At 39.9% G+C, this 20,543-nt stretch overlaps 1 protein-coding gene across 1 annotated transcript in view; it reads right to left on the bottom strand.

Moving 5' to 3' along the window:
* The window catches only part of Cntnap4 (contactin associated protein family member 4), a 278,839-nt gene that overhangs the window by 81,355 nt on the left and 176,941 nt on the right, over positions 1–20,543 (bottom strand). Inside the window, 4 exon segments of the mRNA NM_001107432.1 lie at positions 558–677; positions 4,506–4,612; positions 12,141–12,312; positions 20,268–20,417. Coding sequence (NP_001100902.1) covers positions 558–677; positions 4,506–4,612; positions 12,141–12,312; positions 20,268–20,417 — 549 coding nt within the window.

The following is a 20,543-nucleotide window of genomic DNA, read 5'->3' as shown; positions in this document are numbered from 1 at the left end:
CACATCTGTTAAATATTTATGTTGCTTTTTTTTTTTTACGAAATAGTACTGTGGTGCTTAGTTTTAATTATCATCTTGCTACAATCTAGAATCTCCTAGGAAGAGAGTCCCAATGAGGAATTACCTAGAGAAGGCTGGTCTGTGTGCCTATCTGCAGATGATTATCTTCTGGGAAGACTTGGCCCACCATGGGTGGCACCATTACATTTGCTATCTGTGTAAGAGTAGAAAAAGCTAACTGAGCACTAAGCTAAGATATATCCATAACCTCTGTTCCTGACTGAACATGATGTCAACTAGCTGCCTCAAGTTCTTGTTGCCATGACTTTCCCCAAAAGATAGACTAGCATCTAGAATGGTCAGCTACGCTAAACCCTTTCTCCCCTAAGTTACTTTAGTCAAGGTATTTAACCACAGCAACAGAGAAGAAACTAGGAATAAGATCCACTTCGGCCATGATGCAAATTAGAGCAATGTTACACTTATTTCCTTTTAATTTTTGTGCAATCTGTCCGTTAAAGCAGAGTTAACTAGTAAATGGAAGTGTGTTCACTTACCGGTCATATTGCAGTATAAGAGGAACGGGCGCAGCGGACCACTACCATCCGAGTCTATATAGTAGAATCCAGAAGCGTTCCCTCGGTGCTTATAGGCTTCACAAGACTGCTCGTAGACAGCTGAGAGAGAGAGAGAGAGAGAGAGAGAGAGAGAGAGAGAGAGAGAGAGAGGGAGAGAGAGACAGAGAGAGACAGAGACAGAGAGAGACAGAGAGAGACAGAGACAAGAGGCAGAGAGACAGAGAGAGACAGAGACAGAGAGAGAGACACAGAGAGAGACAGAGAGACACAGAGAGACACAGAGAGAGACAGAGAGAGACAGAGACAAGAGGCAGAGAGACAGAGAGAGACAGAGAGACAGAGACAAGAGGCAGAGAGACAGAGAGAGAGAGACAGAGAGAGACAGAGACAAGAGGCAGAGAGACAGAGAGAGACAGAGACAAGAGGCAGAGAGACAGAGAGAGAGACAGAGAGAGACAGAGACAAGAGGCAGAGAGACAGAGAGAGAGACAGAGACAGACAAGAGGCAGAGAGACAGAGAGAGAGAGAAGAAAGAGAGAGAGAGATCATAAATGAAATAACATGAAACAAATCTCTCAAATCTCTCAAATTTTAAAAGTTTGACAGAAGATCCCCAAGTCTATGTGCATCACTGGCCAAGGGAGCAGGATAACATATTTTAAAACAAAATCCATCCTTCTTTTCTTTACAAATTAATATGGATGAAATACATACAAAAAATGAGCTTTTATTTTATGACATTTTATCATCAAAAAAGAAGGAGACTATTAGATCAAAATGAAAATTTAGCTTACTTTTTATGGGAGGAGGGACTAGGGAAGAGAAGACAGCTATTTAAATATTAAGACCTTTGTAAGGTATAATGTGGTATCTTATGGTACCCATCTCAGAATATCTAATTCTAGTATCACCTTGTAATAACCCTAACATCTGAGGTACAATACCATAACCTTCAGAGCTAATTAGGTGCTGCCCAATAATTTTGCAATGGAGACAATTTAAATAATATTTGAACTATGTTACTTTCTCACATCAACTTAACTAGAGGTAAACATTTTTCTTCAAAGGAGAAAAATGATTTGCAAAGTTCCTCGTCTATAGTTTTAAACGTAATTATGAAACTTCTCTAATGCTCTTTAATGAGCATTCAACACAATTAAGATTCAAAGCAGAGAAAATATTCATATGAAATATGCCCCCAAGTGGTCTCATTGTGTTGTGATCCGTAATTGAATTTTTTATTATAGGAGTGTATATTTGCCATGCATAAGGCTTGATATTAACATCTGTGAAATGCACACTTCTCATTGAATGCCCAGCCAAATGTTCTAGTAACTTCCATTAGGCTTTTAATTCCGTGAAATCTGAAATACAACAAACCTATGGGTAGCCTCCCCTGAATCAATTTTAAAATTTTGAAAATTGTGCTAATGAATGTTTGGACAACATGAAACATTGCGGCTAATTTGTGAGAAGTTATAAATTTTTTTTGAAATATTCTGGAACCTCCCTTCTACATTATTGCTCTGCAATATGATGGCTTCATTTCTTCCTATTTAAATTACATAGATGGAGGCATAAGGACGCAGTGGTTTGTGGCTCTATTTGCATTGTGCACTCAAGTGGGCATGTAAAATGGTTAGTTTTATATGCCAGGGAGCATGTGCATATGGTTATAAATGCCTTAACAGTGCTTGCCAGGGATAGACACATAACTTTGGGATGGTGATGAGCCCCCAAAAGCACATAAATAGACAAGGAAATTAGACCTTTTTAAAATGTATTCTTTATATGTTTTAAGATTGAATTTTATTTTTTTGAATTACATGAAGGTGTGCATGTGTGTGAATACAGATACAAGAGGCCGAAAGAGTCAGACTCTTTGAAGTTTAGGCCATCTGGTCTAGGCGATAGGAACTGAAGTCAGGTCTTCTGGAAGAACAGCGCATGCTCTTAAATGCTGAGCCAACGCTCCGGGCCCATTGTCTTTTTAATTGTGTGTGTGTGTGTGTGTGTGTGTGTGTGTGTGTGTGTGTGTGTGTGTGTGTGTTTGTGTGTGTGTGTAAATTCAGGGGCTTTGGGAGGCTAGGAGAGTTGGATCCTTTGGGAATGGAGTTGTAGAAGGTTGTGAGTTGGTTCAAGAGGGCACTGATGACAGAATTCATCCTTTGTAAGAGTGCTTCACTGATGAGTCACCTCTCCAGCCCCAAACGGGAACTATCTTGGCTTTAATGTTCGCTGCTTGATCTTCTGTGGCATGACAGTTATTTCCTAATTCAACCCTTTTCTTTTTGAAGACAAACTCTATTGGTCCAGTCTAGCCTCCGAGCTACGATGCCCCTGCCTTAGCCAGCATAGTGCTGAGATTCCAAGAGATTCTTCTAGAAGACTTCGTCTTTGCTTCTGCACCATGACCAACAGCGTTGCTCTCACCCTGTTTCTCAGAACATTGTGGACACAAACCCTTCAGTTCTGTTTAAGCATCCTTCTCACGGACCCATCCTGTTAATTTTTGAATCGCATTGTGGGACACACGTCAAATGACCTTTCTGTTTCCCATTTAAGGTTCTCCTCAGAGCTGTTTGTGTTTATTGTTACATTCACTTATTAATAACAATAAAATGAGCAGAGTCAATTCCAATGCTTTTAGTAGCTTTCAGATTTAAGTCATTTGTTATAACGGAGATGGTAAATGATATTTTTTTTTAAAAAAATGAAGTACACTGTCCTTCAATAGCTGAGTGATATGGTTGAGTAATTTAGCCTCTGGTGACAGGTTAGCTGTGGACTACAAAAATAACATGAGGCTTGCAGCTTAAGTAAATATTTCAGTAGAAAAAAAGGCACAGGGCTTATAATATAGAGAAATATATGTGCTGTGATCTCAGGCTCTGAAACATCCTCATTCTGCCTACTCTCTGTAAACCAACTGGGGAACTTTATTAATATCCCTGAATTATATCTGAGCTAACTAGGCCAATAACAGTACTGACCTAAGAGGAGGATATCAGAACCAAATGAGTTAGCATGCATAAAATACCAAATCTACTTACTTAAAATTTAGTAGGTCCTCAATAAAATTAACTATGGTTACTATAGTAATTGTCTATCCCATTTAACTGCCACCAACCTCATTGAATAGACCTTAAAGGAGACAGGGTTTCTGGGGGTGGTGAGATCATGGGAGTACAGCCTTAATGAAAGATAGGCAATGGGGCTCAGAGTTCTATCACCCTTGGGGCCGTATAAGAACACAGGGAGAAATTGACAGTCTGTGAAGCAGGAAGCAGGGAAGGCAAAGCTTTAAGCTCCCATGAACTTGAACTTCCAGCCACTAAACTATAGGAAACCAGTATATGCTATGCCTAAACCAGCTAGTCTATGGGATTCACTTATCCATGCCTACATGGAATACCACTCTCTCGGATGGTACTGGACAGAGGTGAATCTTCATACTACAGCTCACCCAGCCCAACCATCCAACACTGCTTCTGAAAATATTTTCCTTGCGTGGAATCAACAAAGAATCTAGTAACTGATCCTATACTGCTCTTCCAGAAAGCCCCCAGTCAAACGCTGATGAGGTCATGGAACAGAAAGTGTTCATACAGTCTATTTTGTCATTTAATTTATTTTTATCTTTATCTATTATCCTATTTTATTATTTTGTCCTTACTGATCTTTTGCTTTCTGGAAGCGAAGGACATATGTTTGTCCTTCCCAACTATCTGACCCCTTCTTTTTTTGTTTTATATTATATAAAATTTATGAAATGAGGTGTGAACTATGAACTAGAACCAAATGGGTACTGAAACTGAAACTGTGTATCCCAACACAAGGTGACACAAGTCACACAGGTACATACATTAGAGAAGGCAAGACAAAGGGAGCAGAAGGCAGAAGAACAAGCAGGTGTGTGTGGCTTACAGCTGTGACAAGTGGCTCCTGTGTACCCCGTGTTTGTGCAGTTACAATGAAAGGTGCTCCAAGACTGAGAACATTCACCACCATGCTCACAAGAATTGGGCAAACACCTGAAAGAAAGAGAAGAAGCTGTTACTCATGGTAACATCCATCCATACATGCCAAGCAGTGTGGGGCTGTCCTCTGCTGATGAATCTAACTCACAAGAACTGCACTGGTTATTGTAACTAAGAAAAAAGTCGCCCTACTCAACAGCTATCAAGCACAGTAGGTTTACTCACTTGAGGTAGCTCAGTCCCAACATTAAATCATAATACATCCCTCTAATCACAGCCTATGGTTGAGAAGCTTCAACATGAATAATGTATTTTTAAAAATAGAGGATCACGGGAAACCAATAGGGAACCAAAGAAGTGAGCCCAGCACATCACTTGATCTGACACTAGGCTTTGAAAAGTTCTACAGGGTCCTGTACAGGTCAGCAGTCCAAAGACTAAACAATTGTCTTTAATTAAAATATTTCTTTTCAGTTTATATGTATCACTTGACATCAGAGGGATCATTGTGTATATATCGAGAAGAGCATGATGCTAAAATAATAAAAGTGTTCTTTACTGAAGTGCATTGACATACACATCACCTCACATAACTACTTTTTAAGACTTTAATTTATTTTTAATTGTGTGTGTGTGTGTGTGTGTGTGTGTGTGTGTGTGTGTGTGTGTGTGTGTGTGTGTAGATTCATGCACGTGTGAGTGCTGGTGTCTGAGGAGACCAGAAGAGGATGTTGGGTTCCAGGAAGCTGGAGTCTCAGGTGGTTAGTCCTGAGATCGGTGAGTAACCAAACTCTTGTCCTCACCATAAGAAGTTTTCATTCTTAACTGAGAAGCCACTTCTCCTGCCCCAAGAAACCTTGTGGCAGACAGAACCTGTATAAAAATCAAAGTGTCCTTCATGTTTATCTTTCAACAAAGGGGCACAGTCAATATTGTCTAAAACAAAGAATACTGTGAGAAATCGGGGAGCTTTCTGCTGAAGCCCGAAACAGCCCTGGTGGACTTAGAAGGTTCTGACATTGGCCTCGGCTTGGATAGATGCTGGCTAAGTTTCTTGTAGGGTATTGCCTCTGGCCAGCCTCTCCTTAGAGCATTTCCACTAGAAAACATTCGACTGTGAATTATTTCTTGGTTGCTTTGAGGAATAAATCTTCCCCAACCTCTGAACAGTTTTCCGATCCAGGAAGGGTTCTGTGCAGGAGGACTACCCCTTTGAGATGCTGGAATAAAAATACCAATGACAGAACCTGTATTCCTTCTCTCTAATAGAAGAACACGAATCTAATTAATTTCCATAAATACTGAATCGCAAACAGATGTGACATAATCACGTTGACAATCAACTGCTAGGAAATAAATCCTCATTAAATTCTTTGGACCTGAAACAAGATGGAAAGACAGAAAATAGTAAGGGGCCCGGAGGAAAGGAAGCTCCTTGTCCTGTAATCTGATGGTTTCTGCTGAACAAGAGTCAAGAAACCTCAACACAACTAATGCAATTAGAATCCCATGCGAAGGGCCAACAAGATGTCTCAAAGATTGACACTTGCTGCCAAGCCTGATGTCCTGGGTCCCCCAAAACCCACACAGTGGAAGAAGAGACTTGACTCTTGCAAGTTGTCTTCTGTCTTCCACACAAGCAACATACGTGTGTGTGTGTGTCTGTGTGTGTGTGTGTGTGTGTGCGCGCACACACACAAACATAATCTTAATTTTTAAAAAAATTTCTGTAGCGCTCACTTTTAAAAGTACGTCCCAACACGAAGGACTGAAATGTGCTTCCTTAGAGCCAGAATGAATATACCTTTCAATTTACCTGTATCTACACTCCTCTCTTCCCTGAACTTAAATAACTTACCTGGTTAAAAATAGAATAGAAAAGGAAAGAAAAGAAGAGAAAAGAAAAGAAAAGAAAAGGGGCCTTATAATTTCACTCACAAAAGGAGATGACTTAAGATAAGAAAAATAAACCAACTTTTGTAGTGTTTTGTTGTGGTTTGGTTTTTTGTTTGTTTTTACATTTTAAAGCTTTGTTGTAAATTACATTCTCAAAGCAACCTTACATAGGGAACTACAGTTATTCTTGTGTGTACATGTGTATGCATGTATAGATCTTTGTAAAGACACCTCTCTCTCTCTCTCTCTCTCTCTCTCTCTCTCTCTCTCTCTCTCTCCCTCTCCCTCTCTCCCTCTCTCTCTCTTTCTCTTTCTCTCAGATTGCACTCATGTCTTAGTCCTGTATTGCCCCCATGTCTCTTTCTCTCCAAATACCAACACTGAGGTCTGAGGGATATACTATTGCTTCTCAATGCTCAATGAACACATGGGCTCTATTTCCCTCTGACTTGTTCCAAGTTCTTTTCAGCAGCATAGTCAAAACTCTAGCTTTACTTACGCGGAGGCTCCTAAGGTGCGGATTCCTCAGGCTACCACTGCTGGCAGTGCTGGGCTATGTCTCCCCATGGTAGCTGACATCACGTTTTTGAAACTCTCTATTAGTGTGGTCCATGTGTGTGATGTGGTGTATGCACGTGGATGGTATGCATTTGTGTGTCTATAGATACACATGCACATGTGTGCAGGTGTATGTGGGGACCAAAGAGTCACATGATGACTTTTCTTGATTGCTCTTCATCTTTCTTTTTGAGAGATAGGATCTCTCATGGAACCAAAGTTCACAACTGGGCTAGACAGCCTGGGCTATAAACTCTAGGGATGAAACTGTCTATGACCCACAGAGGCATGGCATTATGCCTGGCCTTTTACAAATGTTCTGTGGCTCTGAGCTCACGTCCTCAGGCTTGTGAGCCAAACACTTTACAGACTGAGCCATCTCGCCAGCCCTAACATTTTTTGACTGAAAATGTCAGTGATGCCTTTGGTTTAGAGGCACTGTAGGAGAAATTATCTTGACACAGGTAAAGTACTGTGTACAAATGTCATTTGTGAACTTCTAGTTTAGACTTAAACAGCTGATCAGACCATTGATGCCTTTCAGGGTTTAGAATGAATAATATAGTGAGACCAAAGCTCCCAGTGCTCTCATCCATTTTCAATTTGAAAAAAACAATAATAAAAACTACAGAGCCTGCCAGAATGCATTTGTGATGGACTTTCTGCTGCCTCTTTTATCAGAGCTGAAGATGGAACTTGATGTTTTGCTTATATGCCTTTTCCAATGTTAACTAAAAATAGTGTTATTGATTTTTCCCTTGATTAAAAAATAGATGTCCACTGTACACAGAACAAAAAAATACAGGACAAAAGATGAGAGGTCACCTGTAGTCAGTCTCACAATCTAGAAAGTCTCACTGCGAACATGACCTTATATTCACAAATGCAATCTTTATTGTTTTGGCAGAGGGTTGTTGACACAGGGTCTCACTCTAGCTCTAGCTGCTATGTAGACCAGGCTGGCCTGGCACTCACTATGTAGACCAGGCTGGCCTCTAACTTATAGAGATCTAACTGCTTCTGCCTCCCAAGTGCTTATGCCACAACATTCTGCACATGAACACAAGTAATTCCTCTTTGGAATCTTCTTCTGGGGGGAATCCAAAAATAAAGAATGTTTATATACTTCTATACCTAACAAATTCATATATATTTAGTATTCTTATAAGTGTGTAGGAATCCATGAGGCACACTATCCTAACTTGTTTAATTATTAAGCATTTGAACTTATGACACTCTAGGGAGAAAGGAACTTTAAAATGTAGGAGTAGCAATTAGTTCATGATCAAATCAGAAAAGATCAGAGGTGATCTTTCTTTAAACGGTATTAACCGTGTTTTTTAAAAAAAGATTCAATGATTTTGCCTAAAATCAAAAGAAACAAACCTGTCTCTAATTGTCCTGGTGCATGGATTGTTTCTCTTTGACTTTCTTACAGAAGTTAATGGGGTACATTTTTGTGCGCTTCAAACTCGTGAGACGAGGCTTTTCACATTTGTAAATAGAATGTGGAAAACTGAATTGTGAGTCTCCCTAACTTCATTAGATGATAATGTCAGCCAACTTGTAACCTGTGCGATCTGCACTGCATGGCTGAGCTCTTCCTCTCACCAAGGGCTCTAAACGATTGCATTGAACACTGCCCTCTTTGCTAGTCCTTCCAATACAAAGTCAAACAATCCATCAACCCATTTTCCCAGGGGTCTAAATCTTTCTCCTAGACATTTCCATCACCATTTTCATTGCATATGACTTTGAACAAACACATCCATCGACATACCCAAACCCGAAGTGACAGGCAAAATTTCCATTTAGCCAGATTCTCTGTTCAGCACAATTTCAATTCCGAAGGCTTTCATAGGAAGTAATGCTTGGCTGGAATGAGTGATATTGACTTTAGATCTAGAACATTATCCCATTCAAGGGAACTAAACGTTAGCTACCTGTAGGGCTCATAGACTCAGAACAGTAACTAATGAGAGCCTTTTCCTCATAAGACTCAATCACCAAGCTGCTCCCCACAAAGCCACACTTTCTGTGCCACAAGACTTAGAATGATTCTCTTCAAGTGCCATGGAATAAACCCAAATGAGAGCACAGAGAGGATCAATGGGCTTCTCCACAGAGAAGAGGAGAGCAAAAGTAGAGGACTATGGGGAGAAATCCATTCGCTGAGAGGGACAGGATGATCCTAGCTGGAAGATAGCACGGTGGATGCTTAGAGAGAAGGGCCAAGGATTGGCCACTGCCTATTCTCATGGAATGGTGTCAATGGCTAGGATAGTGACCTTTACTCATCTCTTCGTATTTTTAGAGTTGGTTAAAGATTAAAAAAGCAATATTTAGTGTTCCACCATAAAAGTGGCACAGGTCTACTTAACTTAAATATGTATGTGCTTACACCTGTTAGCGGTGTTCCAGCAATGCTTTGATTTCTCCTCCAGATCTCGGGACGGGAACTGTCCTGTCCTACTGATCCTGTCATCCTGACCTTGTCCCTTAGTCATCAGCATCTCTGGCCTTAGGACAATCCTGTTTCATGTCCACAGAAGATGAATAAATCACTTCTAGAAGAGAGCGCATTGAGTGACTGGGTAAGAGGCATGTGCATGTGAAAAAGCATGAAGATGGATGGTTGTGTCACGTGTGAGTATGAGAATGGTATAGATAGAGACATGTTTATGGATACATGGGAATGTGCTCCTGTAAGTCAGTGTGAAAGTCGTGTGAGTATACAGGGAGTGTTCAGTCATGTGACTGAGGATGAGCATACATAGAGGATTTTTAATCCAGCAACAGATCTCTGCTCTGGCAAGAGAACATACTCGAAGACCTTCTAGGTTTGTATCATCCTGCTAGAATGCAGACATGCTCTGGATTGAAGTGCGATCTGACTGAAATACAGATGCACCCTTAATCCCTAACAATGAAAGTAAGGTGAGTTTGCAGAAGAAAGTTAGAAAGTGACGTCTAGTTGAGGAGCAGGCAAAGTGAGGAGCCAGAGAAAGAGTTGACAGAATGAGTGAGAGATAGGATATGGCCAAGTCTCACAAGAAGAACACAGGAAAGAGAGGGGGGAGAGAGAGAGAGAGAGAGAGAGAGAGAGAGAGAGGGAGAGAGGGAGAGAGGGAGAGAGGGAGAGAGAGAGAGGAGGGAGGGAGGGAGAGAGGCAAGCAGACAGACAGACAAAGTGGGGGGAGGGATGAAAGATAGCAGTTATACAGGGACAATTTTACAGAAATAGGTTGCAGAGAGAACAAGGTAGACATAGGTGACGACAGAACAAGCCAGAGAATGAGGAGACAGAAGATTAGAACACTGAAACCAAACAAAGCAATTCAGTGAGAAGCTGGATTGAATCAGTCATTTCTGGAGATTAGATTGTACGGAGGCTAAAAGCTTCCAGACCCAGGCCTAGGGACAGTAAGAATATAGAAAGAAACGTTCTGAGCTCAGCCCAAGCCATATATTCATACAACTTGGGTATGGCTTTCATATCATCCTTTCCTCTAAAGAAATAAAAGTGACATTTGTGTGTGTGTGTGTGTGTGTGTGTGTGTGTGATGAAACATGTAAGACTACATGAATTGAAAGCACATTCATGAAGAATCATGTGTAAGGTAAAATAAATAAATAAATAAATAAATAAATAAATAGGTTGTATTGTATTAAGTTCTGGTCAAATTTCAATGTTTTTATTTATTCTAAATTATAATTTATTAAACCATTAAGTGATCCATTTATTATGTGTGGATAATAAACCACCCATAATGTTATTGTATACCCATAATTCTGTGTGGCCTGGCAGGAATGCAATTCTGACTTTCTGGCTTTGGGGCTGGACTCTTGTTTTCTCAGCCAACCTAAGCTCTCCATGCATTCTTTTCCCTATTTCTCACGCAGCCACTGTCAAGACTTCAGGAGGGCAGATTTAAATATTCATAAGCACTTATGTGCTTAGTTCAGGATCTTGTATATGGATTTAAATCTGCAATTGTGTGATATTACATCAAACTCAGTAATTAAATTTGGCCGCCTTGGTCACAAAGCAAAGCTGGTATGACTCCTTCACAACAGTGGCCCAGGCCTACCTATAGTTTTTAATTATTACTAACTGTGGGTTATTATGTCAGAAGTTGCTCATCCTCTATAATTAACTCTCAAGTCCCACCTTGCCACGTCCCTTGCCTGTGCTCCTACTGAGTTTATGGGGCTATGCTCACACCTTGGTCAATACAATATTCGCAGCATTCCTGGGGGAAGTAATTCTCCTGCTCCTACACAGAAGACACTAATGGGCTTGACGGCAAACATTAGAATAAGCACTGGTCCTGGTCTCCTGCCTGCTGGAAACCCAGCAGTCAAGGTTTCCAAAGCCAGTTTGATAACCTATCACATAGGTCTCTGCTTTACCAGTTCCTAGTAGTCAATTTTCCTGTTTGGGTGGCATAATGTGTTGAGTTTAACGATACAGTTTTGGTACTTGTATGACCACCTAGAACTATAGCAGGGCAGGAGAAATGTCCCAGTGATTAAAATGTTTGCTGTGTAAGCATGATAACCTGAGTTTAGACTCCCATAACCCATATAATGTCTGATGCAACATGGTAGGATGTCAGTAAACCCAGAAATCCTATAGGAGATTGAGAGGTGGAAACAAGAGAGGCCCTGGAAGCTCACAGTTCAGATAGCAAGAGATGCTGTCTAAAACAAGGTGGAAGATGGGAAGAGACTCCCTAGGTTGTCCTCTAACCTATGCATGCATGTCATGACATATGTGTCTGGTCACACTCACAAGCACATATATGTTCATATATTGTATACACACACACACAAGGTTAAATAATAAATAAAAATAAAACCATAACAGCATAAGCTTTGTAGGTGGGTAACATACTTATATCTAATTAACATAGTCACATATATTTATCTATTTTTAATATTACTATTTGAAATATATAAAACAACTGCTAGATTTATTTTTAATATTAATATAATTCATTTCTGATGTAACAGATAGTAGCATGCATAGATAGATAGATGATAGATAGATAGATAGATAGACAGACAGACAGACAAAATTAAAATTTTGAATAGGTCATTGGGGAGACGTGGGGCTGTCTTGTACCTGTCTGAGATGCCACAGGAGTCTATCTGAAGGTCACTGAAGTTGCCAAGGGAGCCCTGCTGGACTGCAAGCAGATCTACCATTTTGTCCTGGATGGAGATGAGTCTCATACATCCTTGAAATCCACCCAGAGGGCTCTTACACCTGGATCCAAAGCTTTTGTCTGGACAACCTGATAGGAGCAAACCAAAGGAAAGCCATAGATCCTTGTACAAGCAAAAGTCAGCATTTGAGATCACAGCAGAATTTATAAAGGAAAATAAATAAAGCACATTTGATTACCCTCGGCATTACAGGAGAGAAATAAGCCCTCTGGATTCATTATTAGTTTCATCTAAATTCATGCGAAGTATTTTCTTTGTTTCCACAGGATGCAAAGGAAGTCTCTAGAGTTGTAATAATTGTGTGCACCATTTTAGCTTGATCTAAATTTAGAAGTGTAGTTATTGGCTTCAAAATCCTAAATGTGAGAACCAGCAGTGTCAAGCATTCTATAACGTAAGTGGGGAACTTGGTCTTTAGATTGAAAAACTCAAAGTATAAACTAGGATAAGTACATACCGAAGACAGGAAAAGATAAATCGATAATAATGAAATGTCTTTGTACTTAAGGCTAACTATCTGAGAAAGGGGATTTATTGATCTGGAATAAAATTACTAACTCTTTATTTGATTAAGTGCTTTATTTCCTTATACACGTAAGAGCCACACATATATTTGACAAATACAAATGGCTAAATGTCAAAAAACATTTCACTGTTTGATTTTATTTATCCTGTGGCTCAGCCAACAATGTTCTCTTTATGCTGATTTTTTTCTAACATTTAAGATTTGTTCTTATTATTTAAATAACAAATATAATATTAACCATTACTGCCTGGACTTAATGATGTTCTAAATGTTTATTCAAGTGAAGTAAATAATTTTATGGAGTATGAGCACATATATTTCCCTTACATATTTTCCATCAATCTTTCTTTGCTGCTACGGCTGCCAGCCACCACTACAATTTCACAGAATTATAAAGGAAGCAGCAACTTCTTAATTCCTCTACACTACTTTTCCACCTGAAAATTTCCATTACAATTCAATTTTTTTCACCAAGGACACGTCTCTTTAATGCTATCTCTTCCTAGCAAAATACATTTACATGGCAAGTAGAGGCCAGTATTATTTTAAAACGATTAGCAGGCTATTTTGATTTTAGTGGAAATTTCAAGGTTTCAAATTTAATATATAAACAAAAGGCGATTACAGGTTTTTGAATAGTGATTTGAGGTAATAGTGATGTATATATTTGCAGTAATTAAAATTGTCCTGGACCATAGTACACTGCTGTATAACTATATCTTCCAACAGAAAAACCTCCCTACCCTGCCAGGATATAAACAATAAGGAAATTACCGGGGAGAGATGATTCTGGTGGAGCTGTCTGGTTGTGAAGATAATTCCAGAAACACAGCTACAGTAATCTATGATCCACACCGCAGTAAGCATTCTGTAATTCAGCTACCTGTGATCCACCTGTGTTTCTGTAAGGAGCCCCAGCAAAACCCATTCATTCATGAGCTACACTTGGAAGGAATAAATTCTTTTGTTCTCTTGTAGGTGTCCTACTCAGAGCCAAGATTCAGAAAGGGCCACACAATATGCATAGTCTTAACAACCTCCTCGCAGATGACCTATTACCCAATTAAGAGTGTCAGAATAAAGAAGAAAGGGTGATAGTTCAAGAACACTTGATAGTTCTCATACACCAGGAATGCAAACGACTTGGCTACTGTCTTCTATTGCTGGTGTTGCCCAACACGTCTCAAACTATTTTAAAATGGGTTAAGTCATGCAGTATGCCTGTGGCAAACAAGATGGGGCAAACTGAATCACAAAGAAAGATAATAAAACCATAAACAAAACCAAAAGTCAGATCGTGGGTACTTCATGTTCCTGGATACAATACTCAATAATCAAGAAATTCCAATAACAAAGGCTTAGATCAGGTCTCTGAAGGCAACCAGGGGTTAATATAATGCAATACCAAGAAGAAGTTGAAAACTGAATCTATTCAAGATGAAAATACTAAAGTAGGAAGACTCCTGGAGAATTTTCAATGCTGACTTGATGGATGGATCCATTACAAGAGGCAGTCATCACGTTAAATACCTCCAGAGATGATACATACATTACCACTGTATGCTGCTGTTTCAGAAGCCAGATGCCATTTCATGGTGGTGTGGCCAGGTCCTTGGATACCTGATGCTTGCTTTAAACCGGGAACTTGAATGTGAGTATTCTCTACCTCAGCCAGCATCTCCAGCTTGTGATGCATGCTGTGCTACCCATCAAAAAGATCGCATAAGAGAATTTACAGAAATTAGACACTCAACTATCCTCTATGCGGAGAACCAAGATTTTTAGTGTATGGCTTCTAAATGACCAAAGCTGAGGGGATCCCACAGTATGCTCTGATTTTTTTTGAAATGCACTCATTTGAAAGAAGAAAGGTTAAGAGAAAAGAGCGTGAGGTGATGGATAAATAGTGGCTGTTTTGTCTGGCATATGGAGTTCTGGTCTTTGAGAAGTAGCCTTCCATCCTGACAGCCAATGGGACAGGCTCTCTGAAGACTGCAGAGTAGAGACAGAAGCCAGGCTGTTGGGGCAGAGGAACTTTTGACATTAGAGTGTGCCAGCTACTTTAGTATGACTGGATTCAGTCACCATCTCTTTGAAGTTGGAGTTGAATTTGGAGAAAAGCAAAGGAGAGAGTTCATGGGAAGTTTCTCAGAATATGGGGAATTTTTTTTTTTAATCTTGAATCCAAACTGGCAAAGAATTCACCACCTCAAATCTGTTCTATCTAGATAAAATTAAAGCTCCAGTAATTGAGGGTCCCCTGTTCATGTAAACAAAGAGTTTTCAGTGGTGACCAATAGTGACATGATGTTCAGGTGGGACACATAACTTTCGGAGAGAAATTTCAAACATGGGCTTATTCCACTGCCAGTGACAGCCTAACAATCAATCCAGTGGTGTACCTTAGGGACCCCTACTTCATCCCTTCACCAAACATACCCTTGCCAATAATCCTGATGGTTCCCAGGAAAGATGTGATACCCACATGGAACCCACTGCCTCAAATGTTCTTGGGACACAGAATTCCCAGTCCCTAAAACCTAAGAAGACTGTTACGTGGACTGAACTTATCAATCAGGCTCTGAAAGCATGAAGCTAAATCCTAAAAATGCTGGGGTAGTCAAGACCCTGCAGAGCATATACTAAAGGGACTGGTGTTGGGGTTTTAACGAGGAAGCTCTACAGCATATATTTTAGGCATAGCATAGATGGTTTACACTTATAAAAACAGGCAAATAAAAACATACTGTAAATCAGGTAGTGGTCATCTACCTAGACAGTCTTAGAGAGATAAGCATGCATGATAAAGATTTTAACACTAAAATACACATGAAAAGATGTGGATTTCCTTACTGTTATTAGAGTGATTGGGAGAGGGCTCTATGGGTAAGAGTATTTATACAACAATGAAGAAGTGAGTTTGAGTCCCCAGCAGCCAAATAGAAAGCTAGGCATGACCAAGATTACATGGCATCATCGGAGCCCAATTCTCCCACCAAAGCAAACACGGAATATCCAAACACACCAGAAAAGCAAGATCTAGTTTCAAAATCATATTTGATCATGATGCTGGAGGACTTCAAGAAAAACGTGAAGAACTCCCTTAGAGAACAAGTAGTAGCCTACAGAGAGGAATCGAAAAATCCCTAAAAGAATTCCAGGAAAACATAAATAAACAAGTAGAAGCCCATAGAGAAGAGTCACAAAAATCCCTGAAAGAATTCCAGGAAAACACAGTCAAACAGTTGAAGGAATTAAAAATGGAAATAGAAGCAATCAAGAAAGAACACATGGAAACAACCCTGGATATAGAAAACCAAAAGATAGATACGAGCTGTAGATACGAGCTTCACCAACAGAATACAAGAGATGGAAGAGAGAATCTCAGGAGCAGAAGATTCCATAGAAATCATCGACTCAACTGTCAAAGATAATGTAAAGCGGAAAAAGCTACTGGTCCAAAACATACAGGAAATCCAGGACTCAATGAGAAGATCAAACCTAAGGATAATAGGTATAGAAGAGAGTGAAGACTCCCAGCTCAAAGGACCAGTAAATATCTTCAACAAAATCATAGAAGAAAACTTCCCTAACCTAAAGAAAGAGATACCCATAAGCATACAAGAAGCCTACAGAACTCCAAATAGATTGGACCAGAAAAGAAACACCTCCCGTCACATAATAGTCAAAGCACCAAACGCACAAAATAAAGAAAGAATATTAAAAGCAGTAAGGGAAAAAGGTCAAGTAACATATACAGGCAGACCTATCAGAATCACACCAGACTTTTCGCCAGAAACTATGAAAGCCAGAAGATCCTGGACAGATGTCATACAGACCCTAAGAGAACACAAATGCCAGCCCAGGTTACTGTATCCTGCAAAACGCTCAATTAACATAGATGGAGAAACCAAGATATTCCATGACAAAACCAAATTTACACAATATCTTTCTACAAATCCAGCACTACAAAGGATAATAAATGGTAAAGCCCAACATAAGGAGGCAAGCTATACCCTAGAAGAAGCAAGAAACTAATCGTCTTGGCAACAAAACAAAGAAAAGAAAAGCACACAAACATAACCTCATATCCAAATATGAATATAACAGGAAGCAATAATCACTATTCCTTAATATCTCTCAACATCAATGGCCTCAACTCCCCAATAAAAAGACATAGATTAACAAACTGGATACGCAACGAGGACCCTGCATTCTGCTGCCTACAGGAAACACACCTCAGAGACAAAGACAGACACTACCTCAGAGTGAAAGGCTGGAAAACAACTTTCCAAGCAAATGGTCGGAAGAAGCAAGCTGGAGTAGCCATTCTAATATCAAATAAAATCAATTTTCAACTAAAAGTCATCAAAAAAGATAAGGAAGGACACTTCATATTCATCAAAGGAAAAATCCACCAAAATGAACTCTCAATCCTAAATATCTATGCCCCAAATACAAGGGCACCTACATACATGAAAGAAACCTTACTAAAGCTCAAAACACACACTGCACCTCACACAATAATAGTAGGAGATTTCAACACCCCACTCTCATCAATGGACAGATCATGGAAACAGAAATTAAACAGAGACGTAGACAGACTAAGAGAAGTTGTGAGCCAAATGGACTTAACGGATATTTATAGAACATTCTATCCTAAAGCAAAAGGATATACCTTCTTCTCAGCTCCTCATGGTACTTTCTCCAAAATTGAAAAAAAAAAGAAAAAGAAAGCTAGGCATGACAGTCCACACCCCTTTGACCAAGCAATAGAAAGGTAGAGCTAGGAGGATCACTCGAGGTTACTGGATGACAACCTCTCTCCAGGTTAATGAGAGACCAGATGATAAGTCGGTTGCCTGGCATCCTTCTTTGGATTCCACACGTATACCAATGGATACATGTCTCTGTATACACACACACACAAACACCCATGCATACACACATATCCACATACATACACATTATACTCATTCACATACACACACAAGCACACAATCACACACACATATACTCACTGTCATATACACACATGCACACACATTCACATGCACATACACAAAGTCACACAGATAAGCACACACTCACATACACACACATGCACATGCCCATACACACACATTCACACACACACATATACTCACTCACATACACACAAGCATACACACTCACACACACATATACTCACTGTCATATACACACATGCACACACACATGCACATACACAAACTCACAGATAAGCACACACTCACACTCACATAATACACATGCGCATGCCCATACACACACACTCACACACACATATACTCACTCACATACACACAAGCATACACACTCACATACACATATACTCACATAAGCACACACACACATAAACATAAACACTCACATACACATACATGCACACACACTTGTTTATGAGTATGTGTATCACATTCAGACATGCATATGCACAACTATACGAAAAGTCACTGATAGGCCTTGAAATTTCTATACGTTCTGAAAGAGAAGAAAAACTAGGCACGGAAGTGCACAGCGAAGATCTCGGCAACCTTGCAATGCCATCATAAATTTTGGTGAATCCAAACCATTCTAGAAGAGTATAGAGTACGACATGTGTATCATAATAAACAAAAATTACAGCACACATATACTTCACTCTAAAATATTATGGTGTGAATAAACACAATGGTGAGCGAAGATGCATAAAATAGCCAAGGATTACTAAATTTGAGCATAAAGGACATAAAATGCTGTAAGAAAGACAATTCCATTTTCAAGATTTATTAACAGTTTTACCCAAGTTTCTAGCTTTATTCTGTATCCTTTAACAATATGCTTTGTACTGGGGTTTTTTTTTTTCATATCTCTTTCGCTGTTCTAAATATTTTCCTTTGGATGAAAAGCTCTGGGTTCAATTTTACTATATACCTTACTACTGATTAAAAGTCGATATATTCCTATAGGTTACCACAAAAGCCATCATGTTTTGTAAGGCAGTTTAGTCCAGAAATGAACAAATCTCACTCTGAAAAGCATATATATCACTTAAAATTACAGCCTCTGGCTGCCTTTGCAGTGGTGGATTACACAGGTTTTGTTTCACGAAGACTTCATTTTTAATAATATGTACATGTGTGTTTCTGTGTGGGTGTGGACACCTGAGTGCAGGTACCCGCAGGAGTCAGAGGAGGATGCTGGATCCCAGGAAGCTGGAGTTGCAGGTGGGAGTGAGCCACCTTCCGGGTGCTGGGAACTGACTCAGGTCCTCTGTGAGGGCAGCAAACACTCTTAACCACTGAGCCACCTCACCAGCCCCTTGGTCCTGTTTACCTTGATTCACTTCGTTTTGTTTTGTTCTCTAATTTGTATTTGAGCAAATTGGTGAACTAGTGTGTGTCTTTATGACGATTCTTTGAAAATGATTTGTGTTTTACTGGTAACCCATCAAGATTGAAAATCATTCTCCATATCAAAGAAATGATTCTAGAATCAGTTGTTATTTTTAAGGTTCATTTCGTTTTTAAGTGTGTGTGCATGAGTGCAAATGTGTGTGCGAGCGAGCGTGCATGTGTGTGTGTATCAAAGTCTGAAGGCATCAGAATCCCAGGAACTGGAGCTACAGGCAGTTGTGAGCTGCTTGGTGATGGTTCTGAGAGCCAAGCCCTGATACGCTAGACAAGCACTATGAACTCACCAGTGTATCTCCCTAGCACCAGAGGCCACTATTAAACTGTAGTCAAGCAATAGCCAGACAGCAGTCATATAGGAACAAAGCACTAGGACCTAGTTAAGTCTGTCTACTGAACTGCACTCCTTCTATCAGAGTCTATTGTGTTCATTTCAGTTGTGAAACCTCGTTCTTGTGCCACTAATCTGCTTCCGTAAGCTTTTATTCCAATCAACCATCCACAAGATGATTAAGCACTTCATCTGTTCCTATTCCCTAAGGAAAAGGCTGATGCCGAAGGGCCGGTGTCCTGGTTTTATCAGATGTACCAGGATATTTGTTTTTCTTCAGCAAAGAGACTGAGTTGCTATGACTAATTATGTTAAATTATTTGTCCAGTGGCATAATACTGCTTCTGCACTGGGCAGAGAGGAAGCAGCCGAAGTGTTCTATGGGAGTTAGGAGTCAGATCAGGAAGAGGAAAAAAAAAACCCACCACACCACAAAGAAATCAACCCATCAAATCAGAAGACGATGTGTAAGGGCCATTTAACACTAGGAGAATCTAACAAGGCTTGAAGATAAGAACTGAAGAAAGTGACCTACTTAAAATAAATCTCATTATAGAAACAGTAAGCATAAGGAAGTCTGCCTTGTAGGAATTCATTTTAGGTCACAATTTGTCATTTTGATCCACTCGACATTTTCATGTTTAAAGAGAGTTAAAAATTAGTCCCGAGGGTTAGCACTGCTTAAAGCATGAGCGATATCATCTCCAAGACAGAGAAGCAGGAGCAACCTCAGCCTGTGATTCCCTTGCTTACCTCCAAAATAAAAGATGCCTCCCGAATTAACCTGCTCAGGCCCCAACCAAGGAGAAGCAGGGCTGATGTGGCCATCCACAACCACAGTCAGGTGATTCCTCTTAGCAGACAAGGAGACAGAATGCCACTGACCATCATCTAAGCCAGCACCTGGGGAGAGGAGGCAGAGGAACAGCTCTCAACAATAAACACAAAGCAGCCGCTTATGAACAGCATTAGACACTAGGCTGAATCCTATGTGGGCATCTGATGCAGTGCCTTACCTGAGGGATACAT

This window comes from Rattus norvegicus, chromosome 19 (genome assembly GCF_021556685.1).
Source record: "Rattus norvegicus strain SHRSP/BbbUtx chromosome 19, alternate assembly SHRSP_T2T, whole genome shotgun sequence".
Classification (NCBI taxonomy): Eukaryota; Metazoa; Chordata; class Mammalia; order Rodentia; family Muridae; genus Rattus; species Rattus norvegicus.
This window is presented reverse-complemented; position numbering and strand designations above follow the sequence as displayed.